The 25,887-nt window shown below is 38.5% G+C and overlaps 2 protein-coding genes across 12 annotated transcripts in view; one reads left to right on the top strand and one right to left on the bottom strand.

Annotated features, from left to right (window-relative positions):
• The window catches only part of MTRF1 (mitochondrial translation release factor 1), a 23,015-nt gene extending 18,683 nt beyond the window's left edge, over positions 1-4,332 (top strand). For all 9 annotated transcript variants that reach the window (XM_056493849.1, XM_056493894.1, XM_056493884.1 and 6 more), the window contains one exon: positions 176-4,332. In XM_056493849.1, coding sequence (XP_056349824.1) covers positions 176-295 — 120 coding nt within the window. In that variant the 3' untranslated portion in view covers positions 296-4,332. The remainder of the gene's footprint in view (positions 1-175) is intronic.
• On the bottom strand, positions 3,259-25,887 carry WBP4 (WW domain binding protein 4). 3 transcript variants are annotated; one of them, XM_056493921.1, is made up of 10 exons: positions 25,788-25,878; positions 19,369-19,441; positions 17,904-17,966; positions 17,680-17,803; positions 16,683-16,895; positions 15,833-15,888; positions 12,941-13,007; positions 10,823-10,962; positions 9,561-9,793; positions 3,259-8,307 (listed from the first exon to the last, which is right to left on the bottom strand). In XM_056493921.1, coding segments are annotated over exons 1-10 (1,179 nt in total). In that variant the 5' UTR covers positions 25,790-25,878; the 3' UTR covers positions 3,259-8,099. The 3 variants fall into 3 exon arrangements, with proteins under 3 accessions (XP_056349896.1, XP_056349906.1, XP_056349915.1); XM_056493931.1 differs by lacking the exon at positions 19,369-19,441 and having other exon boundaries at positions 25,788-25,887; XM_056493940.1 differs by lacking the exons at positions 17,904-17,966; positions 19,369-19,441 and having other exon boundaries at positions 25,788-25,884.

Genomic DNA, 25,887 nt, shown 5'->3' on the forward strand with positions numbered 1-25,887 from the left:
ATCAGGCAGCTGCTGCCCTGCTACTGTCCACCACTGCTGCTTTCACATGGGAGAAACCTGCAAGGGTGAGCAAGTGGAGGGACTGCAGGCAAAGTGTATTTCAGAATACACTTCTGTGTTTTAGAATAATGCTGAAGGACAGTCAGTAATGCTTTTGTCTCCTTTTTTTTCATAGGAAATTCTAAGTGGGAAAGAAGCACTGGATAAGCTAATCAACAGGCTACTGGAGTTTGCAGAGATAGAGGCTGTCACCCAATATCTAGAAAATTTGCAGGCTTTAGAAGGAGGAGGCTGAAAACCTCAAGTAGAATTAAAACAGAATTGTGTTTGGTAGCCCAATAGAACAGATGTATTTTTCAGATGATGTGTTGATTAAAAGCTGTTTCTCTGTTTTTCAGTGTGTGATCCTATTATTTTTGTATCTTGGTGTAAGTGGGTTGAATTTATTGCAGCAGCCCTGGCAGCTTGGAGTTCTGTGTGCACGCTCCTCCTGTCTTGGCAGCTGGGCTTTTTTAAGCTGGTCCTTCTCTTGACAGTATTGCAGCTGGAAAGGCACAGAATTGTGGTGGTGGAGCAGAATAAATACCATGTAGTGCACTTTTTGTTTGGTGGTGGGAGATGTTCCTTTCCAAGTGAAAGAAATTGAACTCCCCTAACAGAGCCTAGAACTTGGCCTCATGAATACTATTTATTTTTTTCCACTTATTGTGTGAACTTCCTAAATTAAATCCCTTAGAAATAACTTTGTATTAGGATGCTTTTTTTTTTAGAGTAAATATACAAAAACAAAAGGAGTGAAGGGGCCAGAATGTTAAGGGACAAGCCTGTTAAATTTCTTCCAGGAGTACTTGGGTCAGCTTGTGGTGGGACTGGCCCTGTGCTGCAGTTCACTTGCCAGATTGTGGCATCCTCTTTTCATCCTGCGTGTCCTAGGTTCTACTGGAAAGCTGCTCGGTACTGTCTTCTGCATGAGAAGAACCAGTTCATGGTTTCAGTTATGCCTTGTTTGATTTATATTTGCATATCTATTCTGTAATCAGGAACGATGTGTGAGGAAATGTTCTTCTAAAGGCTGTAGTTTTTATTGCTCTATATAGAGCAACAATTGTAACATTATTCAGCTATATTAAAAAAGATAGAATTTGTAACAGGAAGAAAGCAGGAAAGTTATACTCAGTTCTTCCATTCTGCAATTATTTTTCCATTCTTTTGTGTCTTCTTATCAGCAAGCTTTGTCTGACAATTCCAACACTTTAATTACAAAAGCTTTGGGGCTTTGGTTGAGTTGGTTGGTTTTTGGTTTTTTTAATTGGTAGCTCTGCAAGTCAATCAGGGAACTTATTACTGTGCAATTCAGGATTCATTTGGACTTTGACTTCTTTCAGTAAGCAGTCCAGAAAAAGAACCCTCCAGAGAGATCTGCAACTGAGCTTATACTTCTTGCAGTGCCAACAGACTGGCAATAACTAGTATGATCAGCTGTAATAGGAGAATATCCAGCTAACATGGTTATCCAATTACCACGTTCACTTCCATTATGCAAGTAAATGCATCAATTAATTTTATTAATTATATCTTTCAAAGATTTCTAAGTTTCTCTTAGAAACTTCTTAAAACTTTTTAAATACTAAGATTCCACTTTCAGGATTAGTTAGTGTCTATGAAGTTCTTTACTATGAAAAATTACTGAAACACTTAAAAATTTGAGCCTTGTTTATTTTACTGGAAGATAGTGATATTTCTGCAGCACCTTGTGGATATTTGTGATTGATTAATTTTCTGTAGCCCTTTTTTGTCAACGGTTTTGTGCAGAGTGATGAAGAAGAGGGAAAGCAGGCAGCATCTCCCCTCCTTACTAAGTTTTGGATGTCCCAAATATAGGTATTGAAATTTAGAAGCTGAGCCCCTTCTGCCAGCCTGGCTCAGGAGATCCTGAAGGGTGTTTGTCCTAACTTTTCCTGCAAATGCATATACATGTGTATGTCAGCAAAACATGGGTATGATAGTTTGGATAGAGTGGAAACACTTCTACTGGAAGCCACTGCCTGCAAGGCTCTGCTTTGCTAAAACCAGTTATATTTACTTCTCCTTATTGAGAACATGTTATTTGAAATTGTTTTCTCCAAACATAAAAAATATTGAAGCTGTATTTAATTCTAAGCTCTTCTACCCCAGCCTTTCTGTGGGATGTAAGTGCTGAGAAATTGACCATGGCCTGGCACTTGTCCTCAAGGAAGAGACGTGCAGCATAATGCTGCTATTTCTGAAGTGTTTTTGGGATGGAATATTTCAACTTGGGCTTTTTGGTTCTTAGAAGCAATCAGGACTTGCAGCAGCAAAATCCATAGCAGGAAAAATTACAGTTACAAAGCACGGGGAGGAAAAGGGAAACAGTTTCTCGGGAAGGAACAAATAGCCCCGGGGAACAGCACAACAGAGCAAGAGAACGTTCCTCTGCCCAAAACAGCCTTCTCCTGCAGCTTTCCTTGCCTAAGAGTGTTACAAAACATGAATTAGCACCCATCTCCCTGGCTTCCCCTCAGCACCGTCTGGGGACCTTACCCACAGACATCACAGCTCGTGCAAGGCACCAACTTCACCTCTCTGCAGATCCTGCTGATTGATAGGAAATGCAGCTCCTGGATCTTTTCATGTCTCTGCTGAGGCCTCAGCAGCAGCATCTCACCCAGCCAGCAGGGAAGCCAGACAAAGCTGGAAGGAGCAGCCCTTCCATGGCAGTGGAGAGATGGATGTTTACCCTCTGCAAAAGGAGGGCAGCCCGGGTAGCTCACCTCGATTGCTTTCATTGAGTTATTGAGTGTGTACCTGACTCCCAGAGCACTGCTTATTGTTCCTAAGGCCAGCAAATATGCAATACTGAATCACAGTCGGTTATCATCAAAAAGCTCATATATTTAACTTTATTTTGAATGTTACTAAACAGTAACTAAAACAAATTTTAACCTGAATCAGTTAAAAATTTTTAAATAAAAAATTTAAACCCAGGGTTTTATGTTCTTCATAATTGATGCACAGAATAAACCAAATTCCAGTTACTGCTTAAGGTGCTACAGGAAGGCACACAGACATTTTGTTGGTAGCCACAAAAGAAAACTATATATTTTTAATAAGCATTTACATATTTACTGACCTATTTTAGTTTATATTTACCCCAGACCACATTTTGAACAGAATCTGCACTCCTAAATCTCTCAGGTTGCCCTAAACCCCCTGAACAGATACACGATCTAATGCAGATTGGTCAAATAAAAGCTTTATTCAGTATTTTAGAAAATTCCACTCCAAGAGCTTGCAATATTTTGTAATTGCAACTGAGAAACCAGCTGTTTAACTTTGCAGACATTACTTATAAACTAAAACACTTCTCAATCACCCCAAGCAAGCCATTAAAATCCACTGTCTCCAGCCCATGGTCTATACAACACTGTCTGCTGGTTTTTAACACAGGCTGTTTAAGGTATTACAGGTAAAATCAAATCTGCTTTTGAGAATCCTGGGGATTCCCCAAATTCTCCAAGAATCTCTGAATCTGGCTCTCTGGGAATCCTCTTGAGCAAATTTAGCTTTCTGAGATGATAATTTGCAAAACTTTTTGTTTTATATGGAAACTTTTATTCAAGTTCTATCCTGAAACATTTCACAAAGCTAAACCTGTTAATCACACAAATAGTTAACACAAATTCTAAGTTAAATAATTTAGCAGGTAGAAGGTAGGGGCACTTAAGAGGTAGATAGAAGAGAGACTAAAGAGGTCTGGCTGACAAAACAGAACCCAAGGGCTGCCACAGCTGATAGAAGGAGGTATACAGACAGCTTTTGTACCAACAAGCAAAAAGATCTAAGGGCTGCAAACCCTGTAGGAGGAATGGAATGGAATCTGTCTTGGGAAAAGGAATTACCAAGGAAATCAAAAGAGCACGTGTAGTCAAGTCACGAAAGAGCTTGTGTGCTGCTGGAAAACAGACAGGGTTCTTCAGGGCACAGTGCACACAGGCAGCAGAAGAGCTCGTGGGAGCCGGGACCTGGACACACAGTGGCTACAGAAAAACACAAAGCTTTCTGGAATCTCAGCAGAGCAGGGGAAAAGGTGAAGGTGGACACCAGAAACCTGGCACAGCAGTGATAGAGATTTGCATATCTGGGAATACTGGAGGAAGACAGCAATAATACGAAAAGAACTAAAAAAGGGGAGACAACTCAAAAAACTAATCAAAGAAACCAAACAGCATGAGATTGTTTTTTACTTCCTTTCTGAGATGCCAAAATTTGCTCTGAAATAAAATTTTTCAAAGAAAAAAAAAAAAGAAAAAGTATTTTTATACATGCACAAGTTAGTGAATTTAGCTCAGATCCACATCATGACCAGCTCTCCCACTTCTAAAACTGAATATTGGAACTGGATGATGCTGCAGGCACAGATATTATCTATGAGGGTCAAACAAAACTTTATATTATTACAAAAGTGTGGATTTCAATCTACAAATCTCCACATGAAGGATTAAAATGTATTTTAGCCTAAATAGGAACAAGGATTATTCTATAACATGGGTAAAACTGAGCAGTCTCTGCACAGCTCCTGGCATAGCAAATGCCTAAAAAAAAATTATTTTCTCTGTATATGCAATATATTTGCTTCTAAAAGCATCACCAACTTCAGGCAGGCCCTGCTGTAAAAACACACACAAGTCTTATGCTGTGAAGCTGCCTTTCTAAGCAGACAAGTTGGATGAAAACATAAGGCAAGGAAAGAAAAATACACAACGGTGAATTGACTGGTTCGAAACCATACAGAAGAAATCACCATCAGAAATTGCAATGACTCCCCCTTGCTCTCTGGCTCTCCTCATATTACTCATATCTATGACATCATATAAAACCAAGGGTGTAGTCCTCACTCAAGGAGCTTGCAATAAAAACAGGCAAGCAGATAAAAGCACTCTGTCTGATAGAAAATAGACTGGCCAGAAAAGACAACACTTGGCTGAAACAGTAAAAGGAACATTCCTTTGTCAAAAGCCAGCACAGCCCAAAGAAGGGTTAGCAGATGAGGAGCATAACTGTGGCAATACCTAGAGGGTTCCTATAGGAAATTGCAAAAGCAGAAGAGTTTGCAGGGAGATGGGACAGAAGGGAGGGAGATCTGTGCAGAACAGATGTCCTGGAAAAGCAACGTCTGCCTTAAATCTCACACAAGACTGTTTTTGTGTAGAGCAGAAAATATTTGGTTTAGATACACACAAGGAAATTGAATGAGAGCACGCTGCAAAATTAAACAATGGCTTAGAATATATCAAAATTCATTCAACTGGCCCTTTATATAATTTACACTTAAGATCAAAGAATTAATTGGTCTCTGACTTTCAGAGGTAGTGGAGAGCAAAGTGCTGTATTTCTTTGTGAAATGCAGGCTCTAAAAGTCTAAAATCACATGTATGGTATTTAAACTACCTTTACTAGCTGTGAGCAAAGAAAACTTTTAATCTTTTTTCCTAATGTTCTGGTTTGTCTATTTAACACAATACAAAGACCTTTGGCTCATGTTACAATCAACAGCAGCTCCCTCCACAAGGAAACAAGTTTTGAACATTCATTTTCAGATATCTTTAAACATCTGCTCAAGAGATTTAGTTACAGGTATCTTAAATCGCTGACTGTGACCACTTCAAAGCAACTAAACATTTTAAAGGAAAGATGCTAATGTTTCGGGAGCCTCACTAAAAGAGGAAAGCTACCCTCCTCAGAGGATATTAGAAGTGGAGCCTACAAGAAAACACTAAACTATTCAATAAAAATAATAAATACTAATAAATACTAATACTAATAAACCAAAACAACTTTTCAGAAATCGTAACGAAATGCATATACTTTAGACTTGGAGTAACAAAAGGGTGATGAGTACCGTAGTACAAAAAATGTCTAAGAAAAAAAGTAATTGTGCTTGAAACAGAAAGCTTAACCAGTGGGAAACTCAGCAGCTGGCAAAAGCAAAGGAGCAGAGAGAATCAGAAGGGGTGGTAAGTCATTGGTAAGGGTGCCCATGGCAGACAGCGTGTGGGGTCATGTGAAAAGTAAATGAGGTTTAGGGATGTATCCAGAGTTACTTCCATTATGCTAAAGAAGTATTGGTGACATCATGCATGGCCTTAATCGAGGTGAACTAGCCCAGGGAAATCCAAATGTAGTCCAGGCAGACTCAGGCTGGCGAAGAGAAGTGGGACACTGAAGATCCTATCACACAAGGATGCTGTTAGTGATTTCAAAGAGAGAAGATGTGATGGATTCAAGATGAAGGAAAGCTACTTAGCTCAAGGGCAGGACTTGTGTAAACTGGAAGAGTAAACTGGCCACACACACAAGGAAACTTCAAGTTAGAGCATGTACTCCTTGGAGTACATGCTGTACATTCCTGCATCTCAGACTTGGAAGCATCCTGAACGTGTCCTGCATCTCTAAATGATAATCCAGGGTCAGATATTAGAGCAAACTTTCAAATTTATCAGAACAAACATCAGACAAAATGCACCAACCCTGAGGAAGCCAAGAAAACATATGGGGTTTAATACAATAATTAGTTCTCTTCTAAACATACAGTAGAAGTCACAGAATAGAAAAAAGAACTTCAACTTCCATTGTAATAAACCAATACAACCAAACCAAAACAATAAATCAGGTTCCCTGTCTTGTACTCCTTTCTCAATTGATACAACACATTAATAGTTATTTTCTCAAAGAAATTCAAGCTCAGCAGTTACCAACTCTATTTTGCTAGATTCTTGACAACTGCCTGAGCTGCATGCCTTTTTTTTATGACTGAGACTCTCCTGAATAAAACACCTTGAGCTTTAAGAATAGAGATATAGTTTTTAACAGATTCATTATTTGGACCTTTATTGGTCACTGTTTGATGGCTAGAGAAGCAATGAGTGCAGCTATATTCTGACACAGACAACAAATTCTGGTGATGCTAAAAGCAGACCAATCTCACCAAGTGAAGAAATCTAATCTACAATCCTTAAGAAAATATCCAAGTCATCTTGGACTCTACAGCCATAAGCTCTGCTGATGTTTTGGTTTCCTGCCCTATGGTACTGAAAATGATGAAGCTTCAACACACTTAGGCCCTCTCAGCTTATCAAACACTGCAACCATAAAACACACACTTCTTATCAACAGAAAAAACACAACCACCTCAAAAATGGTCCCGTATGCTGTAGCAGGGCCAAGTCTCTAGAGTATTTTTTCACTAAAATATCAGGCAAGTGTTTTTTGGCTAGGAAAGACACGAAAAGAAAGCAAGACTAAAAAAAGAAAACTTGATAAATAAAAGGAAGGAAAAATTCAATTAGACAACAATAAAGCAGGAGACAGGAAGACATCACAAAAATGTCTGCTCCAACAGGGTTGGCTCTGATGCTGCTCCTACAAGTTAGGATTCAGCAGAGTTAGAGCTTCTGCAGTGGTTTAATACATTTACTATGCAGATACACAAATAATTTTTCAGAACATCATTTGGAATGGGTGGCACTGATGTGACTAACTCTTCTAAATGATCAGTTTGAAATGCTGGCAGTCTCACCACCCACTCTTTTGCAAGCGATCAGACGAAGGTTAGTAAGCACAACATTTTACTCATTAGTGGAGAAACTGCACCACATAAACAATCTTGGGGGATGATTTTACTCTCTAGTGTATTCTTTTGATCCAGTTCCTCTATAAAAATAAATGGTCTGCTTCATTTTTGTTAGATTAAGGATTACTACATTCTTATATATTTAGAAAAGGAGTAAAAAACCTTATGAAATGTATCTAAAATAGCATACACAGAGCAAATAGAACTTGGATGGCATGGTTAAAATAAAGAATACATGTATTTACAATATTGCATAAGTAATTTAACACAAACTTCCATTCCAAAACCAATCACATCAAAATAAAATAAAAAAAATTAAACTCACATCTGTTTTAATACCTATAAATCCTTAACTTCTATCCAATATTTTCTTTATAAAAGCCTATTTAAAATATTAAACTTTTGATTCACTCTAGCTTAAACGGAATCTAAAATGATTTGTTAAGTATTACTGATCATTTAGTCTTTGTCTTAAGTTTCTAGATTTTCCATTTTCAAATTTCCTCTTCTTAAATGTTGGCATCCCTTCTGTCAGGTCTCCAAGGGATGTGACGGTCTTCTCTTTAAATATGACTGTTTCCTCTTCAGGATCCTCTAGCACTGGGGGTGCTACATTGTCACTCTCTGTATTTGGAAGCTCCAGGTCCACTTTTTCACTGGGAGAAGAGAGGAAAATGTAAAAGGGTTAATCTACACGGATAAAGCAACATGGTGTACTGCAGACAGCAACAGCTATTTTTATTTGACAAAACAGCTTTGAGCTAGATGCAGTCTTCTAGTCATCATCACGACAGCATCAAGAAAAAAAAAAATGTTCTTTGTTACTTCTGTGTGGGCTGCCATAAAAAGTACAAACACCTTATTCTGTACAGAATTTATAGCATGGCCCAAGCACTCGAGGTGTCAACAGTCCTGCAAGAGATAATAGGGCTGTATGCCTGTAAATTTAAGAATATTGAAAGACAGTAGACAGTGAGTAGTAGTAGTGGTTCACTGCCAGAACACCACTGAGTTGTTCTTCCCAAGTGTCCATTCAGAAGGAACTGCATGACAGAAGAGAGACCCAGCTTACCAAATCAAACAGCGACCCTAAGCTGGAGAGGCAGCTTTGGAGGGCAGGATCACAGCCAATGCTGATCCAAACAAATCAAAGACAGCAACTAAAAATGACCTCTCAGATTTATGGGGTCAGCAGCAAAACACTGTGTTCCACAAGAACACAGCTCAGGAGTCAAAGAAGCAGTTTAGCTGGTCCAGTTCAGGAGGTGGTAGGTGTACATTATCATCTCCAAGAAGTGCATCAGTGCTTAATTTAATATGAAGAAAGAAGGCTCTTTTCATTCTCCAAAACCTATTTGATAATAAAATCAAATCTCCAAAACCAGGCTCCTTGAGGGATCCACAAGAAGAAGCTGACAAGAACAGAGCATGCTTCACAAGGAAAAAACAAAAGATCCACCACAGGCATTATGCAGAAAAACGAAACAACCCTTCTGATCAGATACACTTCATGAAAACATCTGTAGTTTATTGGTCTGACATGGAGGAAAGCCCACAGAAACTCCTGGGGCAGCTGTATCAGATTGTTGAAGGAGATGATGTTAAGGAACATAAGCTTAGAGTAACAACGGTCAAATATTTGATACTGAGCCTCTGAGAAAACAGTGCATGACTATGACTCTTAAATCACTTGAATATACTTTGTACTCATGGTGAACTTCTACACAAAACCCAAAACACCACCTCTATCTGCAATGGAATGCTATTACTTATAATGCTCATTGTGAAAAGAATTGTATTTGGGCAACATTGCCAATCACAGTTGTGCTAATTCTGCCGGAATGTAGAGGAAAAAGCTTCAGTTCTTCAAACAACATTATGAAAGTAAGGATGGTGAAAAGATACTCACCCTGCTTCTTCTTCTTCTTGTTCTTCCCCTACTTCTTTAAGTGCTTTCCATTTTCCATAAGGGTTGGTCTTATTAGACTCATCACTAGAGATTTCTTGGGAAGCTGATGAACTCTCCTCTTTATCCATGGTTTCTTCTGACTTAACCTCTCGCCATTTCCCATAAGGGCTTAACTTTTTAGCTTTAGGAGATTTTTTCCCTTCCTCTGATTCTTCGTCATTATCTCCTTTCCTCTAAAGAGGAAAAAACCTATCTTAAGCAAAAAAGCCTAAATAAAAACATAATGTAGCTTTATTTTACATCTTTTATTTGCTACTATTATTATCTACTTATTGTCTACTATTCATGCTTTTCAACCAAGAGTAACTTAAAAAAAAATTCATATTGTGATATAATCTACTAATTTTTCTTTGTGAACTTTATGGATGAAAATAAAATCTTAAATGTTACGAGAAATTAAAGCAGGAAAATCCCATCTACCAAGGCTGACATCAACAAACTTACAAACTCACTTGAAAACAAAACTTAGCATATCTTAAAACAAAAAGGAAAAATTTCACATGCAACTTTCTCTACATGCAGATGGCACACACTTATTACTAATACCTGGTAGCAGTTTATAAAGATGCACAATGATACAAAAATATGAATTCTACAATTAACACCTGTCTATGAATACATTTTGTATTTAAACTGTCTCTCTCTGTTCTGAATTACCAGCTCCAGGGACACCACCTAACCCAACCAGAGATATTATCACATCCTTCATCTCAAGTTTAGATTTATGTTTTAAATATATAATTGATACAGATTTTGTACTATGTGCTATATTTTTTCTCAATTTAATAAGGAAACTACAATCATGCCATTTTCAGTCCAAAGCATTCCCTGGAGGTGTATTGGCAGTCACATTTACCAATGAAAAGTTGAAGTCATTCTCACACTGAAATCCAAACCATTTTGTGGATTATTTCAGAGAGATGACAGTGACCTTTATCACAGAGCATCACATGCCTCGTAGAATTCAAGGTACTTCTGGTGTGTTGAAGGAAAGATCATGCTTTCTATTCTGGAACAGTGCCACTCATGAGCCAAATAATTGAATAAAAATTATTCAATTATTAAGAAGTGCAAAATTTTACTTTCAGTCACACGTTTTAATCTCATTTCAGTATGTACAGCCTACCACAAAATATAAAGTATTCAGTTATAATTTCCTAGTATAAGACCATCTATGTAAAATAAATCTGAAGAAAACGTACCTTGAAGTTTGTTTCTGAATTCTCCACTTCATTCTCACTGTCTTCTGAGTCTGATTCAGATGTTGTTTCTGCAGCCTTGTCGTGCTGACCCTTCTCATTCGAAGATGAAACAAAACCATCAGGTTTCTCCCATGTGGATACTGTTCAAGAGATTTGAACAACAATTTGAACATTATTTATGCTTCTCATTTTGAACTGCTATTGCTTACACAACATAACCTTTCAGAAGCAGTGCTGCCTTATGCAAAAATACAGCAAATAATTTAGCAAAAAGCTTTTGCTTTGTTTGGTTTGGTACATTTGTTTTAATAACCATAATCAGAAAGATAACATTTCTTCCCAGCAGAGACACAGTCAGGACAGCTGAGTTCACTGTTGATAAAGCTTGTTTTAATTAGCTCTTAGAAAAAACATTACACACAGTGAACCGTGACCCACAAGACTATGGTCCCTCTCATCCTTCCACAGGACAGGCAAATAAATTAATTGCTCCGTAGATGTGCCTATTTGATGTGAGCTGTTCACTGCTTACAAAGACAGGATAAAGTAAGAATGATAACTGCATGCTTCAGGTCTCTGGGCAGCAAAACCCTTTTCTAGCACTACGTCTCATAGTAACATTAGGTCTCTAATTAAAAGAGCTCTCAAGCAAACAAGGAAATACAAACATCAGTCTGAAAAGACATGGAAGTATATACAGGATATGTACATACACATATATCCTCATTTTCAATTTAAAAGTAGTATTCCAGTAAATATATTGAGAAGAAATATTTAAATAGAAGTTGAATCAATGATCTTAAAACTGGTTTTAGTAAGAATATGGCAAAAGTACACCAACTTTCAGTCTATAATTTTATATAAACTTTCAGATATTAAAAACTCTACTCTTTTTCCTAACTGCAAGCAACATAACATGTAAGTGCCTAGATGTATCTTGAAGATATAAGAAACTGGCAATGAATAACTTTGACAGACAAAGAACAGCACAATCTCTTAAGGGTATTGTTGTCATCTGGCTTCAGATCAGTAACTGAGCAAGTCCACTTTCCCAGGTGCCACAAAAAGAGTGGAGTAGGTGCAGCCTCCCAGACTTGCACCACCAAGCCTGAAGCCATCAGTCCCCCTGAAATGAGACACTTACAATATTTAGAACAGTTAAAAATTTGTCTTGTCGTCAGAGGATGGGATTACAGTTAGCAGTACAGAGAAGTAATTTTCAAGCACTCCCAAGACACTTACAGCTATATAAAAGTGAGGAATCAATTTGAAATCTCAAAGGCCAAAATTCTGACAAATGTGATGATCAGAAACACATTCTTCACAAGTGTCATATGTCCATGAAGTACTTAAAAGAACAGCAAACATAGGCATAAAATGTATCTGAACTTGGAAGGCAATGTTTAAAAATAACCAACATCTCCTTTCCCTTTCAAAAGAAATTGCAAATCATTTGGGCAGGGGAGTGGCTCAGTGAAAAACTGAAAGGCTTTGGATTGGTTTTTTCGTTGTATTTCCCCCTCCCTCTATTATTGGCATCATTAGCAATGCCACTTCATACCCAACTGCAGAAGGAAAATTCATAGCCAGCATAAAAAAACCACTTGCTCTCCAGAGAGGCACCATTGACCTTAAAACGATTCAAATAGATTTAGAAAACAGATGCTGTTCTGAGGGAGTCACCTAAAAGATCCCCATGTAGGGGAAAAATCATGGAAAAAAAGTAGGAGGCAATATTCTGGACTTTCTTATCAATGCTATGTCAGCAAGAGGAAAAGTTTAGGAGATCCTTAGTCAGGTCTGCATGCCCATCAACACAAAATCCTGCCTTCTTCTAGTTTCCAAATTGTAATTCCAATATATATGTAATAAAGACAAACTCCTAGTTTAGAATTATGAGTTGAATGTCAAAAAAACCCTCTGAAGCAAAAATGTATGCACACTGACATTGCAGCCAGAAAGGCAGTGCTGACTTAAGCAACTATTTTATTCCAACTCAGACAGCAGCTTAAAAAATATAAAACTTAGCAAAAAATGCAGTAATTTGCAAAACAAAAAGCTTTTCTGAAAACCCTCTCTCCTGAAACAGAGCTTAACTGGAAAGAAAGCTCTCCTTACCTCCAGTTTGTGTGTTATAGTAATAGGTATGACCATCTTCAGTGACACCTTCCACCCACTCTGCTCCCTAGGAAAAAAGATAGAGGAGTTCATGAAAAAAGTCTTCAGGATCAGCCAAAGCATCACTTAAAAGTCTACTCAACCCCTGAGTACTTTTTGTCTGTGATTATCTTACTAGTTGAAAGCTTGAATTCTTAACATTGTTGACAGTACACCCTTTGACTTCAACAAGATGGAATCCCATAACTTAAGATACTGCAAATACACCTAACACAATTATTTCTCAAACACTAGACAGTTAGTATAAGGCTGTATAATAAATGTTGCCATACTGTTTAAATGTTTATATAGGCCATTATTTGACATGTTTGGGTTTTCTGAAAGTATTCACCCCTGAGGCTGTAATTTCCTATTTGTGTCATTGTCTTTAGAGGAGACTGCTGTAACAATTATCTGGGAAACTTAGGCCTTTGTGATGGCTACAGAAAACTTGTACCAATACATTTTATCACAAATTAAATATACAAAAACAAATAAAAATTTACTCCAAAATAGAACATGACAACAAATAATTACACAATCAAACTTTGCATGCCAACAATTTTACTTCTTTACCAAAGCGCCAATTTCAACAATACACTCTTTTCCCCTACTGATTAATAAATAAACATGAAATATGGCCAAACTTGCTGGCATATCTTGGTGGATGTGTAATTTTTTTTTCAGAATCAGCTGTAATCAGTCATTACCCATGTCCTAACATCTTCCTTAAAAAAACAGTTTTCATTCCCTCTTACACTCCCAACTACTTCCCTGCTCCTTAAGTACCAATACTCTGTGTTGGGCAACTTCACCATGCGTTGTTTTGGTATCAACAAATGTGTGTGTGTATACAGAGATATACAGACAGGCATTTGCACACTATACATTTGCTTAGTACTCTTATTAAAACTTTCGGGTTTTTTTAATAAAAACACATCACAACCAGAAGTTAAAGTTCTTGCACCCACTCTGCAAACACAAAAAAATTGTACTGGTAGGTTCAGAGCAGGCAAAGGCATGAAAGCCTTCAGAATAAGGTTTTTTCAAGGTTTTGCCCTTAGAAGTTTCAGTGTGCCGGTTTTGACAAAAGAAGCAAAAGGAAAGTTTCTTTTAAGTATAAAGATGATAAAAAAAACCCAGTCTTAAGTATCACCCATCTTTTTTTTTTTTTTTTTTTTTTTTTTAAGAATTAGATCCTGAGCATTTGTAGACCTGTTAGAGATTAGAAGATTTCAGCCAATATCTGACACTAGGCACACTGAAATACTAGGAAGCACATTCTTGGTCTAACTGGTCATAGGTAGCCTTCAACATGCCCCTTCATTACCCTGTTCTCCCCACCTCTTACCAAGTCTGAGCAAAACCTAATGCACTGTAAAATCAGGAGGGCTCCTGGCATGACATATTGCAAGCATGCCCTTTACTTTCTGGGCAGTGAGTCCTTGTTAGAGATCTGGAATGTTCCCTGTATCTTTAGCTCAGACTAAATAAGGGAGCAATCAAATGCTTGTTTTTAGCCATAGCGAAAATAACTCGAGACAGGACAAAGTCACAGAGCACACTGAGAGAGGAATGGCAAAATACAGCTGTGTGGTGTTAGAGATACTGGGGGCTGAAGGTGTGAGCTTCTGATATGGCTAGGATGAGCTAACTTCAAATTGTTGCCAAGAAGGGAGTGCCTTCTCCCCTCCAATCTGCTCTCCCCATATTGGCATTTTTTCTGATTATTCAGAATACTGATAGCAAGGAAATAAGTCTCCAAAGCACTAACCTAAACTCTGATGCCTCCACTGCCTGAACTAGTTCACTGTCAGGGTAACTATGTGCCAAGGACCATACAAGATTAGTTTCAGGACCACATCTTTCAGTGGAAGGCTACAGTAAGACTGACTTGACATATTGCAACACTATGCCTTGACTGGAAAGATAAAGTAGAAGTGATGATTAACAAGTTGTGCAAACCAACAGGACAAGTGAATCAGAAAGCCAGAGTTGCAAACAATGTGATGATACAGAGCTACAGAATGTTGAGCATTCTGAAAACACCAGGTTTTCTTTGAACTCTAGGGTAAAATCCAACACTGACAAACTCAACAAAACTGACATCAAATTAAGTGTATATATGATACCAATCTTGAAAACAGGGAAACATAACACCACAGGAGTGTTGGAAAAATCCCGGTTTTGATGCTGCGAAGCATGACAATCCTGGAGTGGTAAGTATCATGAGAAAACACATTAATCATAATAAGGAATTCTTTGGCCTTTGGATTATTCTGCAAAGTTTTTCTGTGCCTCAAATAAGGAAAATAAAGTAATGTACTAAATTACTAATTTTGCTGAATAATTGCTTGCATATAGGTTCCATGATCATACGAAACCCAGTAAAAACACAATTTATTATGTAACTGTATCATAAAGCAAACACAAAAAAGGGCATTATTTTTAACTACCTGACAATGCAGTCTCAGTGTTGCCAATAAAGAAAGCTTAGCTACTACATCTGTGTAATATTTAGTTTTTATAACTACATTTCATTCAAAAAAGGTTTAACAGAATTTATTCAGAATTTCTCAAAAGCTTTCAATTTTATGAGTTGAAGCATAAAAGAAGTATATTCTGCAGGAACCCAATCACCACTTCTTTCCTTGGCAGACAAATTAACCAAATCAGATTTCTATAGTAAAACTGCAGCTAATCATAAAAGATTCTACATATTCAAATAATACTTTCCTAACTTTATAAAAGACAAAAAAATTAATTTCCCTCAATCAGAGGAAGACTTGTGAATTGCTTAGACTATTTAAGCATTTACAAGGACAAAAAAAAACCTATGAATAATTTGATTACCGTTTGTGAGTTTTGAGAGTTGCCTTGGAATCCTTTAGGTTTCTCCCACTGTGATTCTTAAAAAACAAAAGCATATTTCACTTATTTAATATCAATCAACTTGGTTTATATTTAATAATCTTTACTAAAACCAGCTCTAACTAATATGACACTGCTGCGTACACACATATAAACAAATTATATAACTATATATACACCACACTGGAATATGAATAATCCTTGACCAGACTATTGTATGACCAATAAACCAAAGCATCATAATTACAGCTAGCTTCACTGGAGCTAACAATCCTCCAGACTCCATTACTATGCCTGATACGGAGATACACGATTTTTGGTTTTAAAAAAAATTATGGAATTATGAAGGATTACAGTAAATACTAACATCAATCCTTAAATTTATAAGAATCAGTTTGAAACATTCTCATTAATTATAAAAGAGGGTTGCTTTTATGTTCTAAAGTAAATCACAACATGCAGCTCCTCAAGAGAGGCCAGTTAGATAAATCACGTAAATGTGGAAAGACACAAGCAGTTTATTTCACATTCCTGATCACAAAGCTTCTTCAGGAAGAACACAACTATCTTTGTGTATTTTACCTCTGGTAGGCTAACCATTTCCAGAAACTGTGGAATTACTCCATTCTTCCATTATTAATCAACAGTAAAACCAGACCGAAATTCTGGATACCCAAGTCTCAAATGTTAAATACCAAAACGCCACCTAAGTGTTTACATTTTAATTAACAGCATGCTACTGGAAGAGCAGAAAAGCAAAAAAAAATGCAGCTAGTCTTTTCTCACTTGTATTCAATAATTATATCTGCACCTGCTCCTCAGTAGCTTTTACCTCCAGTTTTTGTGTTGTAGTAGTATGTATAGCCTTCAGGAGATAATCCTTGCACCCACTCCTTTGTTTCAATTTTTGGTGGCATTGAGGCGTCTTGAGGTGTCTTTTTTTTCTTTTCTTTCTTTTCCTTCTTCTCTTTCTTTTCTTTCTTTGCTTTAGTTTCCACTGTGTTACTCTGCATTTTATTCTGTGTTGAACTGGAACCTACATCATCTTAGAGAAAATAATATCCTTTAAAAAAGAGTACTATTCTGAACTTAAATATTAGTCACTCTTGCACAACAGAAAATAGGAAACTTTGTTCTTATGAATATTTTCACTCGAGTGAAAATCATTAGTATTATACCCATAGCAGGTGCCCTTAAAAGACTATATCAAAAGAATCTTGCTTCGTACCACTCCTATAGCATCGTAACAACGTCCAAATTTAAAATTATGAGCGACAAAGAGAAAAAGTGTAAGGACCAAAGAGCTCTAACTAAACAACAAAAGAGAAACTAAAAGAGTTATGAAGAAGACAGCTACTTCAGGAGCCTGAAACTACAAATTTGTTTTTAAAGGATAATATGTCTTCAATGTGCAAAGGTACTTGCTGAGCTGCAAGCTGACTAAGAGATTCCCAGCAGTAGAAACCCAGCTTCTCTTACTCATGGGAACTTTTGCCTCCAACTGGCAAAACTGAAACATAAAATTAATCGAAGGAACCTGCACTGCTGATTCAAAGCACCAACTACAGCCTAACTTTCTGTTAACGCATTGTTTAATTTTTTACTCCAAATTTGATTGTTTCATGGATCAGGGGATACCACAGCTATAAATACTCTGTACTGCAACTTCTACTACTGGCAATTTGCAGACTCTTTTTTTTTTTTTTTTTTTAATGAGCAACAGTCCTGGAGGCTTCCTCTCTTGCTCCTAAAGCTAATTTAAGACAAAACTTTTCTATTCAATATTCTTTCAATTCTGTCTTTAATCTTCTAGCAGCTATATGAACTACCTGGCTTAATTCCAAGCCTTTTCATATCTTCTTGATATGCTTTCATTGCAGCCTCCTCCATTGCGGCAAATTCTTTTGACATGTTTTCTTCTTCTTTTGCCTTTTCCAAGCTTTTCTTCCTAATCTAAAACAAAACAAAAAGCCCCCAAGAGAATAAATTAAACCAATCTGATAATGAAAGAGAGTAAAAATAAGCATTTGTGCAATTAAGATATTTGAGTTACCTCACTAATTCTCTTTGCCACATTTTCTTTATGATTCTTTCCTCTTTCATGAAAATCAATGCTCTTCAAAGTAAGAAAAAAACCAAGAAAAGTAATATGTATTAAACAATTTTAAAACCATTAATTTTAGTTACTTTAAATTTACTTGGACTAATTTTAGTTGAACAAGCCAAAATGTAACTTGTTCTGAGAACATTTATAGCAAACACTACAGTTCTAAAATGGCTACGAGAATACAGAAATACCGAGAAACATTCAACAGAGAAATTATAAAATCTCATAGTATATTTATACGATTTTTTTTTTTCAAATAATACTGCTCATCACACATGCTAGTGACAAATAACAGGGAATCTGGGTTCCCTCTTCATGCTATCCTTCCATGTATCATCACGATTTTTTCCCATTTTCATGCAAACTTTTAAAAACCGCATGGGTTATTTAGTATTCCAAGTATTAGCTACTGCCCTTAATTACATTATGCTACCCCTCAGAAATAGCTCATGAATTTAAACTAGTCTGCAGGTTCAAAAATCTGATAAGGAGAGAGAGAAGAAAGTGGGAGTGTTGGATAACCATGGATAACGGAACAGGCTGCAAGCCAAAAAGCTGCCAGAAAGACTGAAGCCAGTAGGAGCTGGAAGTTCAGAAGCTCAGGTACAACAGTAGTAGTCCTCATGTGCTTCTCACATAAAAACATCAGTGCTCATTTGGGTGTTCAGATGTTAGATGCCTAAGCCTGACCTTTGCACAAACCGATGTGCAGAGCACATCCAGGAATGACTCATCTCGTTTAGAGACAGAATTTGTAAGTTGCTCAAATCCCTCCCTTGACATGTATTTCTCTTCACTTGCTCTGAGAAGATACCTGTAGTTCACGTGAGCTAATTAGGTATCTTACAGTAAGCCAGAGGAAGCTCAGCTCTAGGAGTACCGCTGGTATCCAGTCAAAAACGCAAAACTTAGTACTAAGGAAGACACCAATGTGTCTAGTAGTCTGCAAAGGGCATCTGGAAGCCTCAAACACCTTTCTGTAACCCAGTAATGCTTCTGTGGGCAGCATGAAATGAAAGAAATCTGCTTTAAGAGCTAAGCACTGGCTGTACTGTGCCTACCACATACAAGCAGTACAGATGCCAGGCTGTGCTTTATACTTGCACATGAAAGTGAAGGACAGGCACAGACAGTTTCAAGACAGACCAATGTTAAGTTACAGAGCTCAAAGAGTAAGCAGGGTCAGATATCTAGTCCTTATCTGTACTGTCAAGGAGAACAGCACACACCATCTTGTATGTGGGTATCTGGCTCTTGATGTAATTTACTTTAAGCACCACAGGTATCAAAGGCATTTTTACAGAACAAATTTCATGCATCAAGAGACTAGTATCAAAAAGTGATGTTTAAAGCCTGTAATTCAAATTCCTAATATTTCAAATAATGGACATAGTATGGTAGACCATCGTACAGGTCTGTTGTCTGCTATCCAGCACTTGCAGTAATCGCAGAATTTTTTAGGCTGAGATTTCCAGTAATCGGCCCTGGGGAAAGAAAAAAAAAGATGTATAATCTGAAACAATAACCAAAGCCATAAGTTTTCATATATATTTATATATATCTTCAGAAACGAAATCTAGTCTTCTTTGGGTGATTAAATACTAAGAGTTTGATTTTCTGTTTTTTTTTTTTTAAACCAAGTCTGGGGAGCCAGTAGCTGTATTAACAACTGTGTCTCATAAAGCACAGTTCACTAGTCAGATTTTGACCATCTCATCTCCAAAAACTGCAGACCTTTTACAACTGAGGCAGTGCTGTAAGAACCAGGAATAAAAGACAAAGCAAGGCGCAGATAAATAAGCAGCTCTGGACACCCCATTTAAATGTGGAATGCTCAGAAAAGAGCAACTTGCACTGCTTTTCATAAAAAATGCTGGATCCTGTACACAGTGAACTCAGCAACACAAGGTGCAGTTCTGGACAACACTGAGCTACTGTGGGGAGTGAATCCCGGACCAGATTCTGACCTGTGGGGTCACAGACACAGCAGTAAATTGTTTGGATGTTTCATTGTAAAAACATAGGAATTTCTGAACCATGTAATTAGATAAGCAAGGAAACTTGGGGAAAACTTTTCAGAGCTGAAAAGTTAGTATATCTAAGTATTTAACAATAAAACCAACAACTTCCAATGGCTGTTTCTTCATCAAAAACAGCTTCCTAATGCCAGATGAGACTTGTATAGCAGCAATTCTATTTCTCATTGACTTGCAGCAACAAACACAATACTCTGATTCACCAGAACACACTTGAGCAACAGACTTCTGTGTTTTAAAGTTAAAAAGACAAAGAATGAGGGTCAAAATTTTAAAAATATTCATGATTACACTGAGAATATCGGAAAAATTGAATCTTGGCCTTTTGTCTGAAGACCACTGTACAAAGTTCAAGGAAAAGACTTCCTCACATTCTTATTCAATAAAACCAAAACTTCCTCCATGCACAACAATAGCACCCTCAACCCTTATGATACATGTGAGCAAATCTTTAATTAGAGAAACAGACCTGTTCAACTCAACTCCTACAATTTAAGCAGGTATTGAAATACACTCTCCCACCACTGCTTCACACAAAAATACAATCACCAAGAGACTATGATTATTCGAAAGTCTAAGTACAAAGGATGTACTCTGAAAAAATGTATGAATCTGTAAGCAATAGCGTGTTAGAAATGCACAGCTTTTCAAGCAATTTCCTGGAAATCTAGAAAGAAACAGCTGGGCTTTCTCCAATTTAAACAGAAATCTGCTCATCTCTAAATGCTGTACTTTAGAGCTGTGTGATTACTTAGTCACATATTTAATTAAAAGGGTTTTTTTGAGACTTATACCCAAACATACTGGGGCAAAGCCCAAGATTCTCTGGCTGGAAAACTAGCCGAGTGGGAGGGAGAAATTCAAAGCTCAGAAATACCTCAAGATCCTTTTTCCTGCTTGAGCTATAAATTGTCTCTAAACCCTTTGACATCATCTACAATAAATTTCCAGCTAAATGCAGGGCTGAATTTCCTATGGCAATTGACCAATTTTGACAGAAAACATAAACTGTAAATAAAGCCTCACTGTATGTTTTGGACGTGCAAGAACCTCTGCCTTCTTCCAAGTTTAACCTAAGAGAGGAGGCTCTTTCTCTTCAACAGACTCAAATGTGAGTGCTAAAATTAAGATTGCACAGGTGCACCCACCACAAGTCAAGACCTGAGAATCTGATGAGCCGTATTTTCACAGCTCTATTTTACACCAATTTCTTTCCTATATGCTGCTGGCCATCACATCTGTTGCAAATCACTGCAGCAATACATAGGTAATCACTCTGGAGAACCTGAGGGCACACTTGTGGTTTCAGCACAAATCCACAACTTGATAAAAGTCTTTTAGCTTCATCTCCTATTGGTTTTCATTACAACTGGAGCTGTCTCTCTACTGTTACATATAAAATAAATGTAAATGGTAGTGTGCACAGATATCCTAAGAACCTTAAATCCTGCATTTCATGATTAATGAAATTAATTGTGTAACTTATGATCTCAATTCTGTGGCTTATGAGCATGAGGAAACTTATTTACCAAATAATTCTCTTAAAGATTTTCTACTTGAGTTCACACCACTGGGAAAAAAAAGAGCAAGTTCAGCTGAAATATCCATGAAATAACATCTGCCACTGTAACAACAGTAGAACCTGCAAAGTTTCAGTGGTGCTGCAATGAGAGCAAACCAAAGAGGAATATTTGGAAAGCAGCAGCTACTGAAGCAAAAACCCGCTTTATTGAGATGCTACAAGTGCTTCATGGGCTCCTGTCAAAATTCAGATCCATGACAATTTTTTAAGTCTGTGATTGTTTTATCAATCTGACAAACACAGGCTTGAGAGTAGATGCTCTTAAAGTAGTACAGAGTTCTTTTATTCTTGAACAACTGTGTACAAGTCATGAGAAACACAGTTATTTTATAAAGTCATTGCAGTCAAAATGGAACAGCTTTTAAGACTCCTTGTCTTCTGCCAGAAGTAAAGGTTGATTCTTGTTTTCAGCTCTGCAGCTGGGCCAGCCTCCTAAGGACTAGAAAGTTGGCCAGCACCAGTATAACTCCCTTTCTTCCCTTCATAAAACAAGAACACAGTCTAGAACACAGCACGTCTGCCTTGTCCATGTTTGTAGGGTTGAGGTTTAGCACACATTTCACCAGGTGTGAAAAAAGGGAGCTTAGTGACACAGACCCAGAGAGTCAGTGCCAGTCTTACTGCAAAGCTTTAACTCGAGGGAAGGGCTCTAGACCAACTGTTTCTGGAACCTGACTTTCCAGAGTCGGCTGAGCAAATCAACTTGGTAGCCTGCTACCAGAGAACAGGGCAGTACCAATACAGATGGGTACTGGGCAAATGCTGTAGACTCATCCAGACTTGGAAATCCCATACTAACTTGCAACCAATTTGTGTCTCCTCAAGAATGAAGATTTTCCTTCAACTTTTACTAGTTATACCACTCAGAATGTACCACAACAAGAATGTACAACATTTAAGGGGGCTAAAGAAAAAGGAAAGAAAAGAAGGAAATGAACATCAAGCTGTTTTTTTGAAGCTCATGAGATGACAAAGTCTTGGCTGCAAACCACAGAATGCAAACTGATCAATGTTAAAAACATTTTCAGATTTCTGAAATTAATTTAAAACACCACAGTGAACAAGAAGAAAAGAAAGAAGAAGTAACAACTCTGCATTAACAATGCCTGTCCCATTTGCCTTCCAAAAGGTATGAAAATGATGAAACTCATCAATACCTGAAACTCAGGTATTTATACTCTGCACAACACATCTCTTGAGCCAGAATAATCACACAGCCTACGCTACAGTGACCAAGTTATGCATCCCAGCACAGGAACCACGTGTTTGGGAGTATGCAAAAAGGACAGTTTCAGGAAGTAACCTGCAAACTAACTCAAGTACTGTAGTCCAGAGCCCTGAACCCTCAACCTGCAGGCTGCTTCTCCTCACGTTACTTTACTGTTAATGTTCCAACAGGTGGTGCAAGCAGCTTTCCTTACACAGGGAAGCTTAAAACCTCTCATAAAATAGCTTTCTTGAGCTGAGACAGCTTTGCTAAACTTTACATGGAGATTGGGTTGGAGAATTCTATTCCTACCATGTACTGAAATCAAACTGGTTTTGGTGGTTCAGAACACAATGAAAAAGAATTTTATTGTACAAACAAAATCTGGAAGCATTTGAATAACTCTGTTCTAAAATCTCTGACTTGAAATCTGGCAGGGATGCAGGGGGTTTGTATTAGGGATGTATCTGTTCAAATCAGAAGCCCCCGGGGGTAAAAAACAGCACACACACAGGCTCAGCAGTCTTCTTTGGTTTGAGTATCTACAACTTCCAAACACTTTAGAAGAATTTAACATCTTACAGCTTTTTGCAAGTTTGAGCACTGAAGAGCTGCTACATCGCCTTGAATACATGTTTGTGAGTAAGAGTCAATTTCTTGACTACATAAGCAAATTAATTCAGGGTAGATATTGTGGCTATTCTATAACAGCCACTCAAAAGGACAGAATCTGCTTTTATTTCTGAGCACTATTTAGAAATACTGTGTACTTCTGAACAAAAGTAACATTTCTGTAATGGAAAGAAGTAGAAAAAAAAAAAAAAAACAAAAGAAAAAAATTCCATGTATTTCACAACAAACCCTCCTCCACATGGGAAGCTGTTCCAGAACAGCTAATTCTAATTCAAATATCCCTTCATTGGTGAGATCTAAAATTGCAATGCTAAGATTGGCAGAGAAGAAGATAAAAAATATTTTCTTGTACTATGAAGTAGGTCCCAGTACTATGGCCCCTAATGACTCTCACTCCCTAATAATTCACAGCAACTCTGTTCATCCATAGTGTACTAATTGTACCCTAAAAACACTCTTCTTAGCTAAATACCCTCAATTTTTTTTTAAGGTATTTAAATATAAAGTCTAAAGAAAAGAGTATCCGTGACACTGTGAGTACATGGGACTGTCCTTCTTTCTAACCCCAGCTTATTGGCTTTTTAATAGACTACACAATATATATGTTTATACATGGGCTCTTACAGAGCAGAACCAGATGGGAGATTCAACCACATGAAACATGGCAGTTCTCTGAAGGGCTTTGCTCCTCTGGCCCTCAAGTCAATTATACTTTTTGCAATCCCTCCATAAATTCTAATTCACAACCCAAACGTCTGCTTCTTTTTATCATTATATTGGGCCCCTATGAACTACATAAAAATTACAATATCCAATGGAAAACAGAGTCTGCAGAAGCTGCCCAGCCTGACCTGTATTTGCATGAAACCAGACCTCTTTTCAAAATTGTAAATTACAGAATCACAGAATCATTTAGTTTGGAAAAGATCTATAAGACCACTGAGTCCAACCCTTAGCCCAGCACTGCGAAATCCACCACTAAACCATGTCCCTAAGTGACACACCTGCCTGTCTTTTAACTACCTCCAGGGATGTTGACTTAAACCACTTCCAATGCCACAAATACTTTTAACATACAAGAAAGCACAAAGATATCAGGGAAAGCAGCCTTCTGCATGTATGGAGCTCCAATTCTCTAGCTCATCTCCTCTAACTTCAGTTTTTAAATAGTCAGGTAGAGTTGTCTCAGTTCTCCCTGCCAATAGATGGAAACTGTCATCTCAAAAACAGCACTCTTTGCATACTAAAGAGACACTTGAGAAGCACATTGAACTCCTTAGGTGCGTGTTTCATCCTTATACAGAGAACCTAAAGTGAACTGCCTGAGTCAGCTTTCAAAAGTTAAATATCTGAAGTCAGGGATATCTCCTGAGAGCAGAGGTCTGCTGCTGTAGATGCAGAAGGAAGATATGGGCTGTGTCAGGAAGAACGTGATAAGAATTAGAAGAGAGGAAAAAACCAGCAACATAAATTGGGTCAGGAATCTGTTCAGGTATAATTTTAGCAAAAACTAAAATTAAGAACGCTGCTGTACCTAATACCCGTCTGCAAAGCAGGCTCACACAGCTCACCATCAAGCACTGCCCCACAGACAGACCTCTGGAGAAATTTTTGACCGGGTTATGGTTTTTTTTTTCAGTAGGGAAGTTAGGATATTTTGAAAAGTAACAGAAACAAGCAAACAGACATACCATTCTGTATGCCATTCTCACCTAATAAAGAAGCAGCTTGGATTTTTACACATCCCCTCCCCACAGGTATTAACACAAATTTTCTAACTAAAAGCTTCAAGCAGGTAGTGATGGCCAGGTAAGACCAAGGCACAGACAATGTTCTTCCTCACGCCTCGCCCAGAACCAAAGGCGGCAAACGAGGCCGCAAGGTGGGGGGACCTGGGAGAGGGAGGGAGGGAGGCAGGACGGAGAGACGGCCGGGAGGGAGTGCGGGGGAGTGCAGGGAGAGGGAGAAGAGAGAGGGGGGTGAAGAAGGGTAAAGAGGAGGGTGAGAGCCACGGGCCCCACGGCCCCGCTCTGAGGGACGCCGAGTCCCCGCCGGAGAGAGGCGAAGCTGCCCGGCGTGTGTCGGGGCGATAAGAGCAAGGCGGCGCAGCAAAAACAAACAACCTGAAGCGAGCGGCAGGCCGGACGGGAGCAGAGGGGCTGCAGCGACAGTGAAACACCTCACTCGGCGGGGCGGGGGTCGCCGGCCGCAGCCGGGGCACGGCCGCAGCCCCACTAGCCCCGACCTCCCCACGGCCTGCGGGGGCCCGGCCCGGCCCGGCCCGGCCCCGCACCGCAGGCCGCCAGCCCTGCCCGACCCCGGCTGGCAGGGCGGGGGGCTGTGCCCGCTCCCTCCCGGCTCCCGGCACTCACATCGCCGCTCCCCCGGCAGCCCCGCCGCCGCTCCGCTCCGCTGCCCTGCGCTCCCCTCCGCTCGCCGCGCCGCCGGGCTAGGATGGGGCGGCGCCGGGAG

Source organism: Oenanthe melanoleuca, chromosome 1 (assembly GCF_029582105.1).
Source record: "Oenanthe melanoleuca isolate GR-GAL-2019-014 chromosome 1, OMel1.0, whole genome shotgun sequence".
NCBI lineage: Eukaryota > Metazoa > Chordata > Aves > Passeriformes > Muscicapidae > Oenanthe > Oenanthe melanoleuca.